This window comes from Rosa rugosa, chromosome 6 (genome assembly GCF_958449725.1).
Source record: "Rosa rugosa chromosome 6, drRosRugo1.1, whole genome shotgun sequence".
Taxonomy (NCBI): Eukaryota; Viridiplantae; Streptophyta; class Magnoliopsida; order Rosales; family Rosaceae; genus Rosa; species Rosa rugosa.
In genome coordinates, this window is record NC_084825.1 from 51,674,992 (window position 1) to 51,700,362 (window position 25,371).

The following is a 25,371-nucleotide window of genomic DNA, read 5'->3' on the forward strand; positions in this document are numbered from 1 at the left end:
TTGAACTAGAACGCATTAGTTGTACATACTTTATGAATGGCTTGCATCTTAAATATTGTGATGCAAGACTTAATATTCCGAATGTGAGATATTATGTTCCAAAATCACATACTTATAAAACAAATGTGCATTTGTTAATAGTCAAGGCAAACCAGTAAAGCGAAAGAAAGGTTGTCAATGACCGTGTGAGAAAGGGAAGAGGTTGCCGATGACCTTCTAAGAAAGAGAAGCAGCGGGGAGATCACAGTCTCCAATCGAGATGACCTACAAAGATGATGGTGACCCTTTAGAGTTGCAGTTTTCCACAACTTCAGTGTCTCTTAATGGCGTTGATCAATAAGGATAATTTTCCATTTGAACTTCGATGTGTACTGTTTAAGGTAAGGAACTAAGGATGTCTTGTAAGTTCTTATAATTTGTAGTATGGTTAAATACAGTTTACCATCATGTACTTATACCCGAAAGTCATGTCAGTCCCTCATCGTTTTATTTCATCAGCAATACTCTTACACTTATCAATTTGATCATCTAGTCAAACAGTTAGCTAAATATCCGTCAATTTTGACCGTCAAGCAACATCTTTACACTTGCGGATTGTAAAATGAGGAGTGATTCTTTTACAATCCACACTCCATCTTTCCTCTTTTAGTATCTTAAGTTTTGTGTTTTTGTAGTGTGGATTGTAAAAATGTCATGTTAATATACTAAAAAGAAAAGATTGAGTGTGGATTCTAAACTGAGGAGTGTGAATTTCACTTCCCATTCTTATCTACGACCAAACTTCTATTACATAAACTAATTAAGGATGATACTTGGCTCACAGCTAGTTAGCCAAGGCTAACCATAGCCAATAACAAGAGAACACGTGTCCAATAACCAGTTAAAAGTATTTGACAAGAATGTGAAGAAGATTCCACCGCAATAAACTATGAGTATTATCCTTATTAAATGGACATGTGTCCTCTTATTTTTCGCTGTGGTTAATTAGCCTTGGCTGATCATGGCTAGTTAGCCAAGTATAATTCATAAACTAATACCAATTCACTACTTCTCAAATGGACCATGTATATACATCACTATAGTGTGGTTAAGGTTACAAATAGAGCATCAGAAAGATAGTACTACAGTTAGCTGTGATTCCAATCTTCTTTTATCATCCTTTGTTGCTTGAGTTGGCTTGGGCATGTTGGTAAATATTTGCCAGAAAAAACATGAATACAAATCAATACATTTGCCATTAAGACTATGATCATCATCATTTAAAAGTATGAAACTGGGACAATTGTATGTCTGTTGTATGGCAACTATAGGCGCATGGTCTTTGTGCTCAGCTTTTATCAGCAAGTGTGCTGTTTCAATTTGAACTTTCATTTAGCAAATAAATTGGACTTTTTGTAAGAACCTATAACTTCTAGGAGCATTTTGCAGTGCTACCGTGCTAGAATTGGAAGCATAGGAGCACCCCAACTCATTAGTAAATGAGGATCATCATATCAATTTGTTTGGCAAAGATACTTCATACTCATAGTTGGTGACTTCCATCCAGTTGAAGTTGTAATCGAACATATCGAGACCAAGAAGATCATTACTTTGCCGACATATCAGATTTAACTAAAATGGCATATAGATCTCAAGGCATATTCTTTTCTCAACAAGTCTTACAATTTTTTAGTGTTAGGAACTCTTGTTTACATGTTCAAGTTGTTAGGCATGAAATCTCATAAAATTCCATTCAAGATCGATCTTATTCTTGGCGAGCCTCAAATGTGCATTGATAAAACATATGTTATGAGTAAAGCTCTTTATTTTTTCCCTTACCCGCTTAACGCCAGATTGATCAAATCAAGAAAATTAGCCAACTCTTCTGAAATATCTTTCTTCCCCTCCCACTGTTTTAGTCTTAGGACTAAGTCTCTAAACTCAACTCTTAATTTAGACTCTCTCTTGCCTTCAATATCATTAAGAACTCGTCTTTCTTGTTCTACCAGTTTGTTGCCCAAATTTTTTTTTTGTTTCTTCAACACTTAAAATGTGAAAATACCACATCTTTTTCAAAGTGTAGGATTACGTTTCTGCAAAACTCCAGAACACCTACAAAATTATTTTCATAGTGACCGTTCTTGTATATCTCCTTAAAGTGATCTTCCATCTTCTGAACTTTACTTGCAAAATTAAATCCAGATGGTGTCTTTTTCCTTAACTTGGGTTTCCATGAATCAGGCAACTCATACGTCAACTTTAGCCAACAATGATATGGAAAGGTTTTATAGGTGGCATCAACCAAGGGTGATAGAAAAATTGTTCAAAAATATCCCTGACAAAAAAAAAAGAACAAAAAAAAAGTGTGTTCAATAAAAATAATATATAAACTGGATAATGCATATACTATGAGTAAAGCTCTTTATTTTTTTTTTCCCGCTTAACTCCCCGCTTAACGCTAGATTGATCAAATCAAGAAAATTAGCCAACTCTTCTGGAATATCTTTCTCCCCCTCCCGTTGTTTTAGTCTTAGGACTAAATCTCTAAACTCAACTCTTAATTTAAACTCTATCTTGCCTTCAATATCATTGAGAACTCGTGTTTCTTGTTCCACCAATTTGTTGCCCAAAATAATTTGTATGTCTTCAACTCTTAAAAGTTGAAACATACCGCATCGTTTTCAAAGTGTAGGATTATGTTTCTACAAAACTCCAGAACACCTACAAAATTATTTTCATAGTGACCGTTCTTGTATATCTCCTTAAAGTGATCTTCCATCTTCTGAACTTCACTTGCAAAATTAAATCCAGATGTGTGTTTTTCCTTAACTTTGGTTTCCATGAATCAGGCAACTCATATGTCAACTAAGAGCCAACAATGATATGGAAAGTAAAACATTTCCATAAGTGGCATCAACCAAGGGTGATAGAACAATTGTTCAAAAATATTCCTGACAAAAAAAAAAATGTGTGTTCAATAAAAATAATATATAAACTGGATAAAACATATGTTATGAGTAAAGCTCTTTGCTTTTTCCTTACCCGCTTAACTCCAAATTGATCAAATCAAGAAAATTAGCCAACTCTTTTGGAATATCTTTCTCCTCCTCCCGCTGTTTTTTTAGTCTTATGACTAAATCTCTAAACTCAACTCTTAATTTAGACTCTCTCTTGCCTTCAATATCATTGAAAACTCGTGTTTCTTGTTCCACCAATTTGTTGTCCAAAATATATCATTTGTATGTCTTCAACTCTTTAAAGTTGAAATATACCGCATCTTTTTCAAAGTGTTGGATTACGTTTTTGCAAAACTCCAGAACACCTACAAAATTATTTTCATAGTGACCGTCCTTGTATATCTCCTTAAAGTGATCTTCCATCTTCTGAACTTCACTTGCAAAATTAACTCTAGATGGTGTCTTTTTTCTTAACTTGGGTTTCCATGAATCAGGCAACTCAAACGTCGACTTTAGCCAACAATGATATGGAAAGTAAACCTTTCCATAAGTGTCATCAACCAAGGGTGATAGAACAATTGTTCAAAAATATTACTGACAAAAAAAAAAAAGTGTGTTCAATAAAAATAATATATAAACTGGATAAAACATATGTTATGAGTAAAGCGCTTTGCTTTTTCCTTACCCGCTTAACGCCAGATTGATCAAATCAAGAAAATTGGTCAACTCTTCTGCAATATCTTTCTCCCCCTCCCGCGTTTTAGTCTTAGTTGATGTTGCCTTTTAGCTTTCTGATTTAGTTTTTGAATCTCTGTAGTGATCAAGAGAAGAAAAAGAAAAAGAAAAAAGGTCAGCAAGGGAGCAATGTTGAAACACCGGCAACATTGCCAATTGAAGGAGCGGGTGAGATAGTTGTTGATGATGAACCAGCCGGAGAAGCTGCACTGAAAAGGTTCTATACTTCTGTTTATACTGCTCTATTTAGGGTGTTTACTTTTACTTAGTGGACCTTAAGTTTTATCGGTGATTCATGAGCATAGAAACCAATCCTGATTATTTTGAAGCTTAAAGATACCTAAACATGCATATACTTCTTTATAATTTGTCTTATAGTTGATGCTGCCTTTTAGCTTTCTGATTTAGTTTTTGAATCTCTGTAGTGATCAAGAGAAGAAAAAGAAAAAATGTCAGATAGAGAGCAATATTTAAACACCACAAACTGAACCGGTGATTGAAAGTTCACAAACGACTGAATCAACTAGTGAAACGTGCATACTAGTTGGACCAAGTAATACAACTTATGAAGTTGATGAAACTTCAAATGAATTCTGGTACAAGGTATGTCTCACGTGGTCATATGAAAAATATAACACACACACACGCGCTAGTAATCTATTAACATGTTAATTTAATTTTGTACTCAAGGTCGTTGGGGGAGGGGGGGGGGAGGCGTACAATTCTGGATGAGGTAGGGGTGATGCCTATATGCGCTTTGTATACTATAAGAATACTGAGCCAGATGTTGAAAGAAATTTCTGTATGGGATGGTGATCGCTTTCACATTGTATATCAAAAGATGCTCCGGTTAGTTATATACTGAAAATTTATCTATTTTGATTATTGTATGATGAATCATGTTAATTAATTATAAATTACATTTTATGTAGAGATATTATTTTAGTCATTGTACGATTGGAGAGAAAGGGCATAAATACTGGTACCTTAGGTGATGAAGACATACAGATTATTTTTGGTGACAAGTTGGTGGAACAACAAACGCGAGTCCTCAATAATATTGAAGTCAAAACATATTCAAAATTATTAAGAGGTGAATAAATCTCTAAACTCAACTCTTAATTTAAACTCTCTCTTGCCTTCAATATCATTGAGAATTCGTGTTTATTGTCCCACCAATTTGTTGTCCAAAATAATTTGTATGTCTTCAACTCTTAAAAGTTGAAACATACCGCATCGTTTTCAAAGTGTAGGATTATGTTTCTACAAAACTCCAGAACACCTACAAAATTATTTTCATAGTGACCGTTCTTGTATATCTCCTTAAAGTGATCTTCCATCTTCTGAACTTCACTTGCAAAATTAAATCCAGATGTGTCTTTTTCCTTAACTTTGGTTTCCATGAATCAGGCAACTCATACGTCAACTAAGAGCAAACAATGATATGGAAAGTAAAACCTTTCCATAAGTGGCATCAACCAAGGGTGATAGAACAATTGTTCAAAAATATTCCTGACAAAAAAAAAATGTGTGTTCAATAAAAATAATATACAATGTTGGATGAGGTAGGGGTGATGCCTATATGCGCTTTGTATACTATAAGAATACTGAGCCAGATGTTGAAAGAAATTTCTGTATGGGATGGTGATCGCTTTCACATTGTATATCAAAAGATGCTCCGGTTAGTTATATACTGAAAATTTATCTATTTTGATTATTGTATGATGAATCATGTTAATTAATTATAAATTACATTTTATGTAGAGATATTATTTTAGTCATTGTACGATTGGAGAGAAAGGGCATACGTACTGGTACCTTAGGTGATGAAGACATACAGATTATTTTTGGTGACAAGTTGGTGGAACAACAAACGCGAGTCCTCAATAATATTGAAGTCAAAACATATTCAAAATTATTAAGAGGTGAATAAATCTCTAAACTCAACTCTTAATTTAAACTCTCTTGCCTTCAATATCATTGAGAATTCGTGTTTCTTGTCCCACCAATTTGTTGCCCAAAATAATTTGTATGTCTTCAACTCTTAAAAGTTGAAACATACCGCATCGTTTTCAAAGTGTAGGATTATGTTTCTACAAAACTCCAGAACACCTACAAAATTATTTTCATAGTGACCGTTCTTGTATATCTCCTTAAAGTGATCTTCCATCTTCTGAACTTCACTTGCAAAATTAAATCCAGATGTGTCTTTTTCCTTAACTTTGGTTTCCATGAATCAGGCAACTCATACGTCAACTAAGAGCAAACAATGATATGGAAAGTAAAACCTTTCCATAAGTGGCATCAACCAAGGGTGATAGAACAATTGTTCAAAAATATTCTGACAAAAAAAAAAATGTGTGTTCAATAAAAATAATATATAATCTGGATAAAACATATGTTATGAGTAAAGCTCTTTGCTTTTTCCTTACCCGCTTAACTCCCCGCTTAACGCCAGATTGATCAAATCAAGAAAATTGGCCAACTCTTCTTCAATATCTTTCTCCCCCTCCCGCTGTTTTAGTCTTAGTACTAAATCTCTAAACTCAACTCTTAATTTAAACTCTCTCTTGCCTTCAATATCATCGAGAACTCATGTTTCTTGTCCCACCAATTTGTTGCCTAAAATAATTTGTATGTCTTCAAATCTTAAAAGTTGAAACATACTGCATCGTTTTCAAAATGTAGGATTATGTTTCTACAAAACTCCAGAATACCTACAAAATTATTTTCATAGTGACCGTTCTTGTATATCTCCTTAAAGTGATCTTCCATCTTCTGAACTTCACTTGCAAAATTAAATCCAGATGTGTCTTTTTCCTTAACTTTGGTTTCCATGAATCAGGCAACTCATACGTCAACTAAGAGTCAACAATGATATGGAAAGTAGAACCTTTCCATAAGTGGCATCAACCAAGGGTGATAGAACAATTGTTCAAAAATATTCCTGACAAAAAAAAAAAAAGTGTGTTCAATAAAAATAATATATAAACTGGATAAAACATATGTTATGAGTAAAGCTCTTTGCTTTTTCCTTACCCGCTTAACTCCAGATTAATCAAATCAAGAAAATTAGCCAACTCTTTTGGAATATCTTTCTCCTCCTCCCGCTGTTTTTTTAGTCTTATGACTAAATCTCTAAACTCAACTCTTAATTTAGACTCTCTCTTGTCTTCAATATCATTGAGAACTCGTGTATCTTGTTCCACCAATTTGTTGTCCAAAATATATCATTTGTACGTCTTCAACTCTTTAAAGTTGAAATATACCGCATCTTTTTCAAAGTGTTGGATTACGTTTCTGCAAAACTCCAGAACACCTACACAATTATTTTCATAGTGACCATCCTTGTATATCTGCTTAAAGTGATCTTCCATCTTCTGAACTTCACTTGCAAAATTAACTCCAGATGGTGTCGTTTTTCTTAACTTGGGTTTCCATGAATCAGGCAACTCATACGTCGACTTTAGCCAACAATGATATGGAAAGTAAACCTTTCCATAAGTGTCATCAACCAAGGGTGATAGAACAATTGTTCAAAAATATTCCTGACAAAAAAAAAATGTGTGTTCAATAAAAATAATATACAATGTTGGATGAGGTAGGGGTGATGCCTATATGCGCTTTGTATACTATAAGAATACTGAGCCAGATATTGAAAGAAATTTCTGTATGGGATGGTGATCGCTTTCACATTGTATATCAAAAGATGCTCCGGTTAGTTATATACTGAAAATTTATCTATTTTGATTATTGTATGATGAATCATGTTAATTAATTATAAATTACATTTTATGTAGAGATATTATTTTAGTCATTGTACGATTGGAGAGAAAGGGCATAAATACTGGTACCTTAGGTGATGAAGACATACAGATTATTTTTGGTGACAAGTTGGTGGAACAACAAACGCGAGTCCTCAATAATATTGAAGTCAAAACATATTCAAAATTATTAAGAGGTGAATAAATCTCTAAACTCAACTCTTAATATAAACTCTCTCTTGCCTTCAATATCATTGAGAATTCGTGTTTCTTGTCCCACCAATTTGTTGCCCAAAATAATTTGTATGTCTTCAACTCTTAAAAGTTGAAACATACCGCATCGTTTTCAAAGTGTAGGATTATGTTTCTACAAAACTCCAGAACACCTACAAAATTATTTTCATAGTGACCGTTCTTGTATATCTCCTTAAAGTGATCTTCCATCTTCTGAACTTCACTTGCAAAATTAAATCCAGATGTGTCTTTTTCCTTAACTTTGGTTTCCATGAATCAGGCAACTCATACGTCAACTAAGAGCAAACAATGATATGGAAAGTAAAACCTTTCCATAAGTGGCATCAACCAAGGGTGATAGAACAATTGTTCAAAAATATTCCTGACAAAAAAAAAATGTGTGTTCAATAAAAATAATATACAATGTTGGATGAGGTAGGGGTGATGCCTATATGCGCTTTGTATACTATAAGAATACTGAGCCAGATGTTGAAAGAAATTTCTGTATGGGATGGTGATCGCTTTCACATTGTATATCAAAAGATGCTCCGGTTAGTTATATACTGAAAATTTATCTATTTTGATTATTGTATGATGAATCATGTTAATTAATTATAAATTACATTTTATGTAGAGATATTATTTTAGTCATTGTACGATTGGAGAGAAAGGGCATACGTACTGGTACCTTAGGTGATGAAGACATACAGATTATTTTTGGTGACAAGTTGGTGGAACAACAAACGCGAGTCCTCAATAATATTGAAGTCAAAACATATTCAAAATTATTAAGAGGTGAATAAATCTCTAAACTCAACTCTTAATTTAAACTCTCTCTTGCCTTCAATATCATTGAGAATTCGTGTTTCTTGTCCCACCAATTTGTTGCCCAAAATAATTTGTATGTCTTCAACTCTTAAAAGTTGAAACATACCGCATCGTTTTCAAAGTGTAGGATTATGTTTCTACAAAACTCCAGAACACCTACAAAATTATTTTCATAGTGACCGTTCTTGTATATCTCCTTAAAGTGATCTTCCATCTTCTGAACTTCACTTGCAAAATTAAATCCAGATGTGTCTTTTTCCTTAACTTTGGTTTCCATGAATCAGGCAACTCATACGTCAACTAAGAGCAAACAATGATATGGAAAGTAAAACCTTTCCATAAGTGGCATCAACCAAGGGTGATAGAACAATTGTTCAAAAATATTCTGACAAAAAAAAAAATGTGTGTTCAATAAAAATAATATATAATCTGGATAAAACATATGTTATGAGTAAAGCTCTTTGCTTTTTCCTTACCCGCTTAACTCCCCGCTTAACGCCAGATTGATCAAATCAAGAAAATTGGCCAACTCTTCTTCAATATCTTTCTCCCCCTCCCGCTGTTTTAGTCTTAGTACTAAATCTCTAAACTCAACTCTTAATTTAAACTCTCTCTTGCCTTCAATATCATCGAGAACTCATGTTTCTTGTCCCACCAATTTGTTGCCTAAAATAATTTGTATGTCTTCAAATCTTAAAAGTTGAAACATACTGCATCGTTTTCAAAATGTAGGATTATGTTTCTACAAAACTCCAGAATACCTACAAAATTATTTTCATAGTGACCGTTCTTGTATATCTCCTTAAAGTGATCTTCCATCTTCTGAACTTCACTTGCAAAATTAAATCCAGATGTGTCTTTTTCCTTAACTTTGGTTTCCATGAATCAGGCAACTCATACGTCAACTAAGAGTCAACAATGATATGGAAAGTAGAACCTTTCCATAAGTGGCATCAACCAAGGGTGATAGAACAATTGTTCAAAAATATTCCTGACAAAAAAAAAAAAAGTGTGTTCAATAAAAATAATATATAAACTGGATAAAACATATGTTATGAGTAAAGCTCTTTGCTTTTTCCTTACCCGCTTAACTCCAGATTAATCAAATCAAGAAAATTAGCCAACTCTTTTGGAATATCTTTCTCCTCCTCCCGCTGTTTTTTTAGTCTTATGACTAAATCTCTAAACTCAACTCTTAATTTAGACTCTCTCTTGTCTTCAATATCATTGAGAACTCGTGTATCTTGTTCCACCAATTTGTTGTCCAAAATATATCATTTGTACGTCTTCAACTCTTTAAAGTTGAAATATACCGCATCTTTTTCAAAGTGTTGGATTACGTTTCTGCAAAACTCCAGAACACCTACAAAATTATTTTCATAGTGACCATCCTTGTATATCTGCTTAAAGTGATCTTCCATCTTCTGAACTTCACTTGCAAAATTAACTCCAGATGGTGTCGTTTTTCTTAACTTGGGTTTCCATGAATCAGGCAACTCATACGTCGACTTTAGCCAACAATGATATGGAAAGTAAACCTTTCCATAAGTGTCATCAACCAAGGGTGATAGAACAATTGTTCAAAAATATCCCTGACAAAAAAAAAAAGAGTGTTCAATAAAAATAATATATAAACTGGATATTTGAGTAAAACGCTTTATTTTTACCTTAGCCGCTTAACTCCCCGCTTGTTTTAACAGTTGGAAATTGGGAAAATTTGAGGTTTTGCTCTTTATTTTTTCCTTACCCACTTAACGCCAGATTGATCAAATCAAGAAAATTAGCCAACTCTTCTGGAATATGTTTCTCCCTCTCCCACTGTTTTAGTCTTAGGACTAAATCTCTAAACTCAACTCTTAATTTAGACTTTCTCTTGCCTTCAATATCATTGAGAACTCGTGTTTCTTGTTCCATCAATTTGTTGCCCAAAATAATTTGTATGTCTTCCACTCTTAAAAGTTGAAACATACCGCATCTTTTTCAAAGTGTAGGATTACGTTTCTGCAAAACTCCAGAACATCTACAAAGTTATTTTCATAGTGACAGTTCTTGCATATCTCCTTAAAGTGATTTTCCATCTTCTGAACTTCACTTGCAAAATTAAATCCAGAGGGTGTCTTTTTCCTTAACTTGGGTTTCCATGAGTCAGGCAACCCATACGTCAAACAATATGAATCGCTTGACCTCTTCACCTCATAGGCAACATACTATGAAATTCTTTGTGGAGTATTTCATTCCAGTTTATAGTGCACTTGCTAAATCAGACCAAATTTTGGAAGCCAACATGAGGAGCCAATCTGAGACCACGAAGAAGTGCAAAAGCATCAATTGATCTTGGAGAATTAAGACTCCTGACCTGTGGAACTGACATGGCTCCTCTTAAACTGCCTTTATCGTCCCTGAAAACCACACCTAGCACACACACTCCAGCCTTTACATCCACTATGTTGGAAAAGTGTGGCTTAGATTAGTGTCCTTTGGAATCCCACATCAGAAAAGTGAAGAGTCATCCTTAGGTTATAAGGAATGGTATCACACACACACTATTGTCAAGGTCTTTTGTATTAAAACCCCATACTCGTTCTGCACCGGGTGGCTACAGTGGGGGGAGTATCGGCATTATTGGATCGGTGTGTGGAGGACTCATTTGCCGCTTCCGCACAACAAACTGGTATCAGAGCCCAGGTTACACTTGGGACTTGGTGTCTCATACGGTTAAGTTACAATTTGGAGGAGCTCCCGTTTGGATTGGGATCACAAGATTTGGAATTAGATTCTTGTGGTCGAGGTGGAGCTATTAGAATTCAGATCGTGAGACAATTGGTGGTGGCTCGAATCACGCCAAGGTGGAGATTGTTGGAAAAGTATGGCTTAGATTATAGCCCTTTGGAATCCCACATCAGAAAGGTGAAGAGTCATCCTTGGGTTATAAGGAATGGTACCACACACACTATTGTCGAGGCCTTTTGTATTAAAACCCATACCCGTTCTGCATCGGGTGGCTAAAGTGGGGGGAGTATCGGCATTATTGGATCCATGTGTGTGGGACTCATTTGCCGCTTCCGCACAACACAAAATTCATTTTCAAGCGACTCATCATCCTTTGTTGCTTGAGTTGGCCTGGGCATGTTGGTAAAAATCTGCCAGAAAAAAAAAAAACATGAATACAAATCAGTACATTTGCCATTAAGACTATGATCATCATCAGATTGAAATATTAAAAGTAGGAAACTTGAACAATTGTATGTCTGTTGTATGGCAATTACATTTGCCATTAAGACTATGATCATCATCAGATTGAAATATTAAAAAGTACTATAAAGTATAAACAACGTACCCAACCTTCATTTTAGCAAATAAATTGGATTTTTGTAAGAACCTATCACTTGTAGGAGGCTAGGAGCATTACGTAGCGCTACTGTGCTAGAATTGGAAGAGTAGGGAGGGCTCCCCAACTCGTTAGGAAATGAGGATCATCATATCAATCTGTTTGGCGAAGATACTTCATACTCATAGTTGGTGAATTTCCATCTAGTTGAAGTTGTAACCGAACATATCGAGACCAAGAAGATCATAACTTTGCCGACAGATCAGATTTTAACTAAAATGGCATATAGATCTCAGTGTATATTCTTTTCTGGAAGTCTTCAATTTTTTAGTGTTAGGCATTCTTGTTTACATGTTCAAGTTGTTAGGGATGAAATCTCATAAAATTCCATTCAAGATCGATCTTATTCTTGGCGAGCCACAAATTTGCATTGATATCTCGATATACAGAAGTGGCTAACGTGTATTACATTGAGAAATGGATCAACAGACAGAAAATAAGGCAGCTGATCTAGAGTTCATATAGCACTTTCAGCTGTAGTCTCTGTTTTGTTATCTAATCCCCACTTCTGCACGCGTGTTGATGCTTGCTCCACCTGCAGATTAGGTTTCTCGTTAATTTGGTTAAGGATGCATAGAGTTTTTTCTTTGTTAATATGCGAAATAAACAGTACTTCTGGTTACCTCTTTGTTCCAGTTGGTTTTGTAAAGCACAAATAAAAGAAGTAATGTCTGAAGAGCAGTTCCACATATCATACCCCCCCAAAGTCCCTGCATTGATCAAATGAAAGAATTCATGTACACTGGTGAAGATCGGAAATGGTAGTAAGTACTTTGAAGTCAATAATGTGTAAAATACCATCACTCCGAAATCTGCGACGTGACTAAGCAAGTATCCGAGAGGAATTCCAAAAATGTAGTAACAACCCAAGTTTATATATGCCACGGTTGCCTGCCATCCACCGCCAACCGCAACACCTTCAACAACAAGTAAAAGCATTAGCATCATCACAAGATGCACATATTTTGATCTCTAGCTTATATGACACTGACAACATCGAGTGATCATACCTGATATTACTGGCTGGACACTGTTGAGCAACATAGTTGCGCCGAGAAGGTATGCTAGGTGTGCAACCGCTTGTTGCAGCTCCTTGTCAGTAGTAAAAAGTGCAGAGAAGCTATCTTTGAATAACAAGATAAGAATCATGAAAAGAATCCCTATTAGGAAAGACTGAAATACTGTCACATAGACTGCATATTTGGCCGCTCTTGGGCGTCCTAAGCCAAGCTCATTCGATACTCGAACACTGCACAAGTTTAAAAATAAAATTGTTAAGAAATATGGGAACATATATATAACCATAGGAATGTGAATTCAAAACTGAAATTCAATGCTGACTCACCTTATAGCAACATTTATTCCAACAAACAGCATTATTTCCCACCCGTTAATGTTGAGGCTAAAACAGAACGACCAAAGAAGTTAGGGGCAGTTTGGTAACGCTTACGTTAAGAGGACAAAAAATCGTTCAACTAAGGTGGCATTACCAAATAGAAAGGGAACTAACTGCTAGAACTGCATCGTTTAGGTTGCCAGTAAGAAGCATCATACTCATGAAGTACCATATCTCAAGGCAAAGCATGACAGCAGAGGCAATTGAAAGCCTAACAAAGGACCACATATCCTTGAATGCCAACCATGAAAACCCAGTCCAACCCTCATTGCACCAGACCATAATATATACAACTTGAGCAATTGCAATGCCCCATCTGGTAATATTATATGCCACAGCTGCACCTAAGGTACCCCAATCTAACCCAAAAATGAAGAAGAAAAGTAGCCCAACGTGTATGAGCAACGCCACCACCGAAATCCACGTCATGACTTTGAGCTTTCTCTGAGCCTGAAGGAACTTCTGAGCAGGAAAGTTAATGGCAAGTGAGAACAACTGAGGAATTATTTGCAGTGTGAACTCTCCAGCGAGATCGGCTATGTCATCTTCTTGGCCTAATAACTTTAAAATGGGAGTGGCAAAGATGTAAAATGGCAACAGGAGGAAGCAAGTTACAAGTAGGACTATACATGAGCGCTGCATGTATATCCCAAGCATATGAATCTGTCCTGCACCAAACGCCTGTCCAGCCAAGGTCTCCAAAGCACTCCCCATGCCGAGCTGCAGTTTGTTTCATCAACAAATTAATTTTTTTCAGTATATTGTTTTGGTGTCAAACTATCAATAAAATCCACACATTAAAACAAGATGCAATCGTATCAATGATTCAAATCAACATCGATCCACAGTGTGACAACATAACAAAACATGCTAGATTGTTAATCTGAATTGTGCATTCAAACATGCTAGACTGTTAATCCAGATTGAAAGTAATATGTTATGTTTTAGTACGGTACTATAATTAAAAGAAAAGGAAATAATTGAGGGAATGAAATTAACCAAGAATCCGTAAGAGAAGGTGGAAATGACGGAGAGAGAAATGGAGATCGCGGAGAGCTCAATGGTTCCAATATGACCAGCAAACACGCTGATGATGGCATTTGTCCCATACATGGCCAATAATCCGATAATTGAAGGACCTGCTAGTTTCCAAAGCTTCACTGTCTCTATCCAAAACATAGACCGAAACTCAGGAAAGCTCCTCACCGGCTTGTAGTCTTCTTTGCCATCACCCCACAAAGCCTTGTGGTTGAACTCGGAATTTGCAGCAGCTGCGTCGAGTAATGGCTCCTCCATTGAGTCCCTCTATGAAGGCCTGAGGTTTGGCACCTTGACTATATATACTTGGTGAAGCAACTTGAGGACAACAAAATGTAGACTTGCATTATACTTCTTAGTCAACCATTTAGTTGTTTACTGCTTTTGGAGTTAGGGACAATTATTTAGCTGTTTGGATTATTCCAAGGCCTACACATACCTATATATGAGACGCATGGAACACCAGAAGAATTTAGGTGCTAAACTGAGGAATTAGGGAATAGGACAACAAGGTGGGGTTAAGGATGGTCAAATTAGGAGGCTGCTGGAGGAATCATTCAAGCTGTTGCTTCTAGTGAAGCTTCAGTCTGAAGAACTAGCAGTCTCAACTAATATTCAAGCCAAACCTTATAAGATAATCTACAATATGAAGAGAGGACTATTAGTATCTTTCCTTGCAATTCTCACCTTCAACTTCAACAAGAAAAAAATTTGTTTTTATTAGAAGACAACGATTAAAAAAAGCAACTACTTAATAGATCGAAGAAGATTTACGGGAGGTATATCTTCGTTAGGTAAAGAACAATTAGGTTGACTGCTTGGTTTATTTGGACGGCATGGCCATACTGGTGAAGATGGGGGATAGAATAGTTTTAACTTTTAACTTTGTAACCAATAACAATCTTAGTGAGTTTTGTAAATTCATAATTAACTATTCGCATTAATGGGAAAAAGATTTACCGGCCGATTATGGAAAGAAACTTAAACGTTACGATAGAATAATGGTGGTTTCTATATGGAATTTTCTCAACTCTAATTGTGCTTTTAGGGTTTTAAAGTTTGCCTTTCCCTTACGAAAGGTTTCGATGAGTTCAAGTTCAACTTCAAGCTGATCTTACAGGCCCTTTTTTTTTTTTCACTGTAAGTTTTATGTTCCTTCTCAGCTTAATTCTAATATCTGTATTAAAGGTAAGTGTGAAGTTTAATTGAATTCCTTCTTGCATTTGTGGATGAAAAACATCTGTTACACAAGCATTGAGATCCAATCCATGACTTCTATTTATGAATAGGTCGTTTTAATTTACTTTTTCTCTTATGCAGGGCCGGGCATCTTCTGAACTGGTTATGAAACCAAACAATAGAGACCTTTAGTTCCACGACTTGAGAGAGCTTAGAGTATATATTGACAGTCATGTCCTGCAACTTTTCTTTCACCCATCAACTACAACAGACATAACAAATTGAAACATGCAAAAGATAGGAAGGCAATTGGTTCTACTAGCACCAAAGAAAAACTAGAGGAATTTTGGAACAGTACAATTTCTTTACACTATTTCTTTTTCTTCCTTCTATTTCTTATGCATCTTAATTTGCAAACTCATTTGATGGATACATATAGAAATACCTCTAGTATATCCATCTATGCATTGAGAGGATATAACAAGAAAACTTGATTACCACTCTTCATACAATCCTATGCAATACAGAATTATGATCTTGAAAAAGATGAAGAAGAAGCCAAGAGTGAACATACAGAATGACAATAAGTTTCAGCACCTTCCATTCTTTCAAGTTTGTTTCAAATGTTAATCGATGGTGAGCTTAGTCCTCACTACTCTTACTGATCGATGTAGAAGATGAGGATGATGACATTCTAGAAAGATCAATTTCCTATTTATCTTCCTCAAAAGCCTTACTTAGTACTTCTTGGATTTCCATGTACCTTTTTCTCTTTGAGAGCCTTACTTCTGTTGTGTCATCCCCCGTGTATGTAAGCTGTGACATGTCATCGCCATCCATGATCTTGTTCAGTACTTCTGAACAACGAGGAAAGAATCGTTTCCCAATTTCCACTGTTCACAAATATAAGAGGACTAGTAAGTCTATGAAGCTAAATGTGAAGATTTCGTGATTGATTTGTGAGAGACTGATTCTTACCAGATCGGCATAGTGCTCTTACTCTGGCAAGGTGTTCTTCCTTAATCTTGAAGGGTGCCTCGTTCAAGTCCACAGTCGTTCTCTGGGAAGCAGCGAGATTATTCGGGCTCAGGCAGGCTAATGGAAATGCTGAAGTTTCGATTCATCAAGTTGAGTAATATCCATTACAACCATTGCTTCCATGGGGAACATGTACCTTGCTAGTCCAACTGAGACAAGAAACAATCAGTCAAGTAAGATTTGTCCGATTCACAAGCTGAGTTTAATGGTAGCATTGGGGTTTATAAGCCTATAGGCGGGGATTCACCTCAGTTCTCAAGGTACAAAAGTTTCATACGCTCTCGCTTGAACAACAAAAAGAAGTTCTCTGTGTCGATGGTGGTGCGATTATAGCTGAAGTCAAAGTTCCAGACTTCCTGGTCCTTCTGTCAAGGAGGACTTGGAAGAATTTACTCAGAAAATTTGTCTTGCTAGTGAGCGTCAAAATCGAGACAGCGATAGTAATTATTTGATTGCTGCTTCCCTCCTCTTGGTAAAGGGATATTCCTGTGTTTGTGATTTCGAAACTCCACTTTTAACTACTTCAAAATTCGGAACCACTTCGTTTTTTCTGTTAATTAATGTTTGTCTTTTTTTTTTTTTTTTGCAGGATATTGTTGAATCTAAATCTTCTAGCTTTCCCATAACTGTTAAAGTCTGTTTTCTATTATAAATAAGGCAAATAAGGCAAGTGAAGGAACATTTCTGTTGGGTGATATTTCATCAGTGGAGCAGTTTATGTTTGCAAAGAAGGAAGATGGAAAGCACGATGGTATCGACCTCATTTCCATTGTTGCTCGTACTAGCTTCATTTTTGAAAAGCAATTGATAATTTTCTTCTTCTCCCTTTTCTTTTCCTTTTTCTTAATTCGTTGTCTCATTTTCTCATGCATATATTGGTAATGTTGATATTCATGTTTACCTTTTTTTTTTTTTTTGGTAATGAGAGAAATAGAAGAGGAGGAACCTCTCTATCACTCCATGAGATAAAAGAAAAAAGAATACAAAGGAGGGGGACCAAAAACCTAAACCTCCCAATCCAAAAAACAAGCATAATGAAATTCTAGCTAGTTAACGAAAACAAAATTGAGGAAGACCCCGACGATCATTCTCGTAGTGCAAAAGGATAAATGAAGGAGGTGAATCCCACCACACCATTTCAGAAGATGATGAACCATAGTTTGCTAAAGCATCTGCAACTTTGTTCCCTTCATGGAAGATGTGAGAAGACCGAAATGTCATCATAGAGGTTTTGAACAAACAATTATTCCACTGAATTCGAAGATTCCAAGGCACAAGAGAAGAATTACGAAAATAATCAAGTATCAAGGAGGAGTCTACTTCTAACCAAATATGCTTCCAATCACGAACCCAAGCTATCTCAATTGCCTTAATAACCGCCATAACCTCTGCCGCCACGGAGCTAGGAATATCAATATTAGAAGCAAAAGCTCCAAGAAAGCCACCTCTATAATCCCTGAAAATTGCTCCATAACCCCCCTTGCTTGTCTCATGCTTCCATGCTCCGTCAGTATTGATCTTGACCCACCCAATTATAGGAGGATGCCAATTAACCTCCCAGACAACCGGAGCTATCTATATATATTCATGTTTACCTTGAAACATGCATATATATATATAGACACACACACTACTTTTTCTTTTTCCTAGCATATCTGAATTGTTTGTCCACAATATGTTTTGGGTTGTTTATATGTGTACAACTTAAATTCATTCTTGCTCAGATAGAACAAGAGCGTGAACATTTTAAGTTGTTTGCCTTAACAGTAACTTTTCTTATTTTCTTTTTCTTATTGAAATTTATTTGATATTATTACCACCATTTCTTATATGTTGTTTTTTATGTTTAAACATTGTATTCATTCGTTATTGCTCAGTTAGAACAAAGACCTGATGCACAGGCTAAAATGTTTTTTTTTTTTTTTTTAATCAAGCTAGCCCACATGGCGAAATAGTATATTCATCATAAGCCAGAATAGTGGTATATCTTCCGCTGTCATTTAAGGACATAGACAGACAAGAAGATAGTGGTAGTACCCACAGTGGTACGTAGAAATAGACCCACTCATTATACATTTCAGATCGTAAAGATAGCGGAGATCCTCATTTGATATTACGCCGGAGGCGCTAAAGATCTAAGTTCTTAATATAAGGAAATTATTGAATTTAGATAAAACTAAAAACATAGGGTTGGGCCAAGGGCCTAAACCCTAGCCCAAATAGTAATGGACTAGGGCAGAACCCCAACCCAACAGTTCGCGGCCCAATAGAATAGTCCACCAAGGGAAATTGCTCCAAGCCCGTCATGCTAATTAGGGCCAGTCCCCCTTCTCTCCCATCCCCGTCGTACATCACCGTCCAACCAAGTTCCGTCCGACCTACATCGCCGGACTCGCGTCTTCCCAATCCGCCCCGTCACCGCCGCAACCTGCATCAGCACAAAACAACCATCCCTGAGCTAGGCGTCGCAACCGCACTCCGCCATCAACCATCCCTGAGCCAGGCTAAGATGCTTATAGAAGAAGAAGATACGGAAAAATTTTATTTATACTGCTTTTTGTACGGTGTTTATTTTTACTTAGCGATGCTTATAGAAGAAGAAAATACGGAAAACTGTAATGCATGAAAATTAATTCCTTAAGGCAATTATACCGAATACTTATTATGAATAGTTCCAAGCATAGAGCAATTCCAAATTTACATGCTTGTATTTCTTTATAAGATCCTTATCGATACACTTGGTGCAGCTTATCAGCTTTCTGATTTTACTCATTTTAGTTTTTGAATCTCTACAGTCAGAAGAAGAAGAAGAAGAAGAACCTATAGAAATATCAATGCTAGATCGAAAGAGCAACCGTGATACACCAGTTGTTGATACCAGCTAGGCAACTAGCTCGTTCTTTAGTGTTCTAGCCAGTTTCAAAAGTTTTATTTTGGTTGTTTAGGTGAGGTATTTATTTTTAATTATCTTGTTGTTTGAAGACACTGTTTATTTCTAGCAATGTTACCCCTTTCCTATCATTGTACGTATTTATCATTTGTTTGAGATTATGAGTGAAGAATACAACATTATGCTGCTTCCGTCATATCCGTTTTACTATAAATGACTTGTATTAGTGTCTGAAAAGAGACAAAAAGTAGGTCATATTTTTATAGGTCCAACCATAATTTACAAGAAAAAATTTTAAGAAACAATTACTAGTTCATGTTAAATTCGACATAAATTAATTTATAATGTGACTCAAGCTACAACAGGAACTATTTAATGGGACTATGGTTTAAAAGACACGAAAGTAATTGATAAAGTGTTTTATTATGTATTTCACCTTATTCAAGTTGCTACTCTCTAGGGAGGCAAACTACCCTTGATTAGTTGATTCAAACTCAAGCAACTGAAAACCTAAAGCCAAGACCGAAACACAAAACCAACTCGTTTCCATAATAAGAAAAGTTGTTACATTTGTTCTTTTTTAATACAAAGTAAAGCAGATGGAAAATAAGAAAAATTTGCATTTGTTTATGGTGTCCAATGGTTAATATTATTACATGTTTTTTCTTAATGTAAAGTAGCTGTCCATTGAACAATGAATCATTCTAAAATAAGAAAAATATTACTAGTGGTTCAACAAAACTGGTCAAATCATATCAACCAAAGGTTATTAGGGGATATGCATACCCTCCACACAATGCCCAATAGACAACCGCAATAAGCAAAACTATATTAAGTAACCAAATTTTCCACATAATCCTCATCATATAATCCACATAATAATTCATTGATTAATGTATTAAAGTAAAAAAAAAAAAACATAACGCTGTTCAATTTGATCCTTCCTTGCAGTTTTCACATATAACTTTACAAAAAAGAAAAAAAAAACATATAACTTTACAAAAAATCAATAAATACGACATACAAGCAAGCAACTTAATAATAATTAGACACAAAAAAATATTTAATAGAGATTAAGGCTCAAGATCACCTATTCACTGGCTATAGCCGGTTATGTGAAGGGTTGAGCTGGTTTTGATTGTCTACAGACAAGGTAGAGAAGAGAAGAGGTACAGGTGGCTTCCCCGAGGTCTGAACAAAACAACGACACGTTAACGAGAATTATAACGGCCAAAAAGCAGACCGAACGGGATGAACCGACGACAGCTATTTCACCCTATTTGTTTAAAGTGTAAACAATGGCAGCCCACGGGTTTTATTAAATAGCTCTGATAAGCCACTAAGGCCCGTTTGGTTCGCAGGAATGTCAAAATTGGAAAATGATTTATTTTCCTTTCCAGACGGATATGGAATGGAATATGTTTTGGTATTTCCATGTGAGTGTTTGGAATATTACTAGAAATTAAATTTTGGAATTAGTTTTTCATTTCTATTGTAGTGTTTGGTAAGTCATAAGAATGAAATATGAAATTATAATTTTCAATAATGCCCTCTTACTAATTAAAGTACATCAATTTATAAGGAATATTGGTGGGGAATATAAATTTTTAGAGGGATAATTAATGTAATTTTGCTTTTGACAGTGGGAAATGGAAATAGAATACCACCCCTGACTAGATAATTCTATTCAAGCTTTATGAGGGAGTCAATTTCCAGTCAAATCTTATTTTTTATTTCATTTCCAATCTTTAATTACAACCAAACGACACGTCTGAATGGAAAATGAAATTAATTCTCATTCTATACCATGATTTTCTGCCATCCAAACGGGGCCTAATAGTCTAATACAAGGTAAAGGAAAAAATAAACATGATATCCAAATATAGAATCTTAAGATGGAATACCAACTACCAAGTATAGAATCTTAGGGTGTGTCTTATAACGTTTTATGAAATTATTTTTGTAATACTGGATTGTAGAATGAAAATGGGGAATTAAACTACAAGTTTTTAAGATGTAAATACATGTTCGGTACAAGTATTTCAAAACTTGAAATATCAAAACATATCTATCATTTAAAAAAAAACATATCTATAGCATTCTGTTTAGTTTTTCCTCAGTAATCATGAAAAATTGACTATTTTGTTTGTATTGATTATGAATCCTTTATTGGTTGTTATGAGAAAAGAAACAGAGTATTGTGAAGGAGATTGAACAAGAAGAATCAAATCCCTCAAATTTGTTTATAAAATATATCATATGAAGTTGCAAGCTCTTGAATCTTTAGTTCAAAAAGATAATTCAATCAAATGTCTCAACCTTAGTTGTTAATTCCTCTTGCCCATGAGATAATCCAATTATATTGAAGCATACAATACCGAAGCTTTCACCCTAAATCATCCGTATAAATTAGATCTGACACGTGAAAGAGGGATTTTCTAAATCCTTCATTCTTCTCTATTGCATAATTCTGCAAGTTTCAATTGATTGAAAAAAACAGGGAAGAAGAAAGTTCAAACAACATATAAAGTAGATGAGATCATGAGAAGAGATGATAAGTCTCAATGGAAATTGTGGGAAAGAAAGAGAGAAAGATCAAAAGTGAGGAGAAGAGTTTGTGGATCTATGTGCTTAAAAGTAAAAAAAATTAATCACTTTCTCTAATTGTAGGGCAAGTTGTTTTCAGGAAACAATGAAAACGTCAAAAAGTCATTTCCCATATTTATTCATAGTTCCTGAATTGTTTCCTAAAATTTATTTTCCTTGTTTTTCAAGTTTAATGCACCGAACGCAAATTCATAAATTTTTGAATTCATAAAACAAAAAACAGTATCGCAAAATGATACCGAACGGGCCCTTAAGGTTTACGAGTTCGACTTTCTGATAATAATCAACGACACGGTCCAATTCAATATTCATTTGTTATATTTATGGGCTAAATACTGGTTACTACTAAGGCCGGCCCTGAGGGCTGCTACCTGAGGCAGCCGCCTCAGGTCACCGCTCTCCGGCGGGCCTCCGCCAAATTTTTTTTTTTTTAATTTTTACATATATATGTTGTATAATTATATATTTTACTTTCGCCCATATCAAACAATGGAGCCGCGCTAGTGCAGCGGTGATAGAGTTTTGCTGCTGTTTGCAGCACGCCAGCACCAAGGTTCGAGTCGTAGTGGTCTCTTTTTTTTTCCTTAATTAATTTATTTGTAATTAAACGTTTTTTGTTCCTTCTTTTTCCAGCTTCTATGGAAAGAATATTTTGGAATTGAATACTAATGTATTTGCCCTTTGTTTTTCATTGGTTTCTTTTGTAATTAAATATATTTTGTTCTTTTTTATTTTTTCAACTTCTAAGAGAAAAATTATTTTGGAATAGAATTTTTTTTTTTTTTGCATTACTATTAATGTAGGGATTCAATTTATATATATATATATAAAAATAAGAGGCCACATTTTAATTATTTGCCTCAGACCTCCAAAATGTCAGGACCGGCCCTGGTTACTACGGTCCAAAATCAATTCAGTCTCTGGACTTCTAATTTCATCAAAAACACCCTTGTACTTTCAATTTTAATATAATAGGTCTAATTCGTTAATATTTTGCTATGGATTCAACTTATAGTTGGATTATTTGATGAAAAACTTTTTATTTGATAGATTTCTAATAGTGAGACCCACTCCTAAATTGACTATGCATGCCACCTTAACACCACATCATAAAACATAGGTCATATATGAGCCACGTCAACAAGTTAAATGACTCAATTATCGGAAAGACTAACAGATTGGACCTATTATATCAAAATTGAAATTGCAGGGGTGTTTTTGATAAAATTAGAAGTCCATGGACTGAATTGATTTTGGACCTAAACCACAGGGTAATAACCAGTATTTACTATTTAGCCCTATATTTATTTTGTTTCTTTTATGATTTAGAATTTCAAGAGTGTAAAGTTATGGTCAAGCAGAAAATTGTAGTCGATTTTGAGTTTAGTTCTAAGATGCAAAACAGTAGAAGTGAGCTCTAAATCTCAAGCATGTGTGAGAGATAAACTCTATGGGATAAACGACGTTATGACTGATATTACAACATATTGGTTTCCAAAAGTCTGAAAATAGTGTAGTGCTCCTCGATCACCATTACGACAATGTTGTTAGAGTTTAACTTTTGACTCCAACTATTTCAAAGATAGATGAGTAGTAGCCAATCGTACACACAATATATTACCTTGTATAGTTTACAATTTATCTATTAAAAAAAATTAATAGGCAATGAATTTCCTTGTTGTGAACAAGCGCAATCAGCCCAAGAACCCCAACACATTTCACACCAAGATTGATGATAAAATCAGGCTCCAATTTAAAAATGCTCGTGTTCTCATAAACCGCGTGGTACGTGGAAATTGTAATAGGTACCACAAGTGGTCTAATTCAGCCACCATCATGGGGATTAAGATTTTGGGTTGTGACATTAAACAAATGTGGTGCTTAATTTCTCTGTTTTGGTCATGACATTGGACCAAGACATACTTAAATTTCTCAACATATAATTAATTAACCAAATTTTGGACCCAATTGCTCAATATCTCTTTTCCCCCTTTCAACTTGCACATGACTTTACGGCTAGTTTTCTCAATAAAAATAAATGAATAAATGAAAAAAAGATGTCACTTGATATATAGGATGGATTTAGACATATAGTTATGGTATAGTGTGTGAATGTGACTACTTGAATCCGATTATTTAACAATGAAAATGAATAAATTTGCCATCATATGACCTCGAATTTAAAATATGGTGATCCTGAGTTAAAGGGGAAGTATGAAACGAATAATATAACCATATATTTCAAGTTGTCACACACACTTGCACGTGATCTTTCCTCCCCAAGTTATGCTCATGTACTTAAATAGATATTAATAACAATACACTTGCTATCATACCATACTTAGTGGTGGTGATCAAGATGATATTAATCTATTAATTGAACATGCACCAAAAGTAAGAATGTGGCAAGACCATGCATGCAACACGAAAGTTGATCATACACAGTTATTATACATGTGCATATTCTTGCAAAACTAATCGTTCATGTATTGTTATACAATTCAGACGGCCTAATCGTGATCCGTAAATTTATTGAGAATGAAAATATATATTTTACGATTGCGAGATTTCTATGATAAAGATATTTCAAGCTTAGTTAATCTGTGTTTGTCCTTGTAGCTAACCTAACATGCTTAATTAGTAGTGGTCATGCCAGTCCGTTTAAACCTTATCATTCTCAAACCCGTCCAACTGTATTTCATTATCTAAAATTTAATTCTAATTGCTATTCATTTAACAGTTTCACCTAAAAAAAATCTATCACACTATTTATTTTTGGTCACACGTGAATATCCGAACACAATCTTTTTTCTGGGTCAATACACACACAATCTTAGTTGTTCGATCTTAGAGACATTGAATCGGTTGAGAATTGATTTCCAAGCATAAACAAAACCCTAAACCCCATCATATCGAGAAGACAGGTTAGCTTCTTCTTCTTCTTCTTCTATTAGCTGTGAGCTCTACGACCAATGGGAAAAGAGTGTGGCTTTCGTGTGGCAGTGGATATATCGCGTGCGCCTCACTCGACACCACCCGCGCGTGCGCGCCCCCTAACCTCATCCTCAAATCCAAATCCTCATGCAGTCGGCGCCGATTTGGATTCCGAGTAGGAATCGTAAACCAAAACAGCGCCCCCACGCCAAACGGTCAAATGACCGAAACGCCCTCCGCCTCCACGAGTTATGAGTGACTGCCCTTCCTCCTTGCTCCGTTAGCTCCACCAACTCCTAAATTTAAAGTAGGCGCATGAGATTACGGTTTTGCCCTCCGGGTGCCATTAGTTTATGGTTTAGGGCAACTCCAACCTTGTGGTGCCAAACCTATATTTTGCCAAT

The 25,371-nt window shown here is 35.3% G+C and overlaps 1 protein-coding gene and 1 long non-coding RNA gene across 2 annotated transcripts; both read right to left on the bottom strand.

The window, feature by feature from the left end:
• Positions 1 to 12,210: 12,210 nt before the first annotated feature.
• On the bottom strand, positions 12,211 to 14,739 carry LOC133717206 (protein DETOXIFICATION 35-like). Its single transcript, XM_062143880.1, has 7 exons — positions 14,281 to 14,739; positions 13,376 to 14,001; positions 13,231 to 13,287; positions 12,896 to 13,134; positions 12,684 to 12,802; positions 12,509 to 12,595; positions 12,211 to 12,420 (listed from the first exon to the last, which is right to left on the bottom strand). The coding sequence occupies exons 1-7, from the start codon at positions 14,575 to 14,577 to the stop codon at positions 12,343 to 12,345; spliced, it is 1,503 nt and encodes a 500-aa protein (XP_061999864.1). The 5' UTR covers positions 14,578 to 14,739; the 3' UTR covers positions 12,211 to 12,342.
• A 944-nt stretch (positions 14,740 to 15,683) lies between these two features.
• On the bottom strand, positions 15,684 to 16,988 carry LOC133713957 (uncharacterized). Its single transcript, XR_009848368.1, has 3 exons — positions 16,784 to 16,988; positions 16,477 to 16,685; positions 15,684 to 16,391 (listed from the first exon to the last, which is right to left on the bottom strand). It is a non-coding gene; the product is annotated as an uncharacterized LOC133713957 (long non-coding RNA).
• Positions 16,989 to 25,371: the final 8,383 nt, after the last annotated feature.